Raw genomic sequence first — 987 nt, forward strand, 5'->3', positions numbered from 1 at the left:
ACAAGTATCATGTACCATTATAACATATGAAACTTAAGAAAAAAAAAGTGTGGAAAACTGTTGCTCACAGTAACAATTTGGAAGACAAAAAGGCTGAGGTGGAAGTTCCCCTCCACGTCAGGTAGCCAATTCCTCAGGATGTCCTGCTGCTCCTCTGACAGGATCTCACTTTGCTTCGTCCACGTCACTTTGCTGAAAAGCTGCAGGATCTGGAGGGGAGAGCAGGGGGAAGGTTTATATTGCGGAGTAAAAGAGATTATCTGACATAATTTGTTTTCTTTATAATGGATTCAGAAGGCATGTTTTTTTTACATGTATTGAATATCATTACCACTATTTTTATTTTCATCAACCATTATTTTATCTGTGTTTACATATCTATATTTACAAATTCAAAATATATCATGAAGAGCCACACCTTCTGATACAAGAACGCACAGGCAGACAAACACGAATGCCCTCAACAAATCAAATACATCTACAATATCATACAAAAAAATACACCTGCTCTTTACCTGTTGACTTGCGGGTATTGTTGCAGCCATGAACTGACCTAAACACTGTGGAAAGGTCATGATGGAGATTGCTATGGTCACAAAGGTTGGATATAAGAGGCGCCTGAAAATATGAGAAGAAAAAGAAAAGAATTAATACTGAATCACTGAGAACGTAAAATAGAAAAAAAAGAGGAAACAAGATGGCCTTACAATCCACAAAAGAATTGTCTTCACATTTCACAACAAGAATGCATCACAATGGACAGGAAGTTACACACTTTTTCTTGAGGAAGTTCTTAAGCATCTTGTTCGATCGCATAAACATGACGTATCTCCGATGGAGGTAGACAAACAGAGATCCAGCAAAACCACACACAATGCTGTTAGGAAAAAAAGGAAAAGAATTATCATTTTGAACTTATTAACAACAATACCTTTACTGAAAAAATGTGTAATGAGAAATGATATAATGTTTACCGTCACTGAATGT

General features: G+C 36.4%; 1 protein-coding gene across 1 annotated transcript in view; it reads right to left on the minus strand.

Moving 5' to 3' along the window:
- Positions 1–68: 68 nt before the first annotated feature.
- Positions 69–987, minus strand: part of LOC119586791 (chloride channel protein 2-like) — a gene marked incomplete at its 3' end in the record, with an annotated part of 22,238 nt that continues 21,319 nt past the window's right edge. Inside the window, 3 exon segments of the mRNA XM_037935511.1 lie at positions 69–209; positions 516–618; positions 776–877. Coding sequence (XP_037791439.1) covers positions 69–209; positions 516–618; positions 776–877 — 346 coding nt within the window.

This window comes from Penaeus monodon, chromosome 22, assembly GCF_015228065.2.
Source record: "Penaeus monodon isolate SGIC_2016 chromosome 22, NSTDA_Pmon_1, whole genome shotgun sequence".
NCBI lineage: Eukaryota > Metazoa > Arthropoda > Malacostraca > Decapoda > Penaeidae > Penaeus > Penaeus monodon.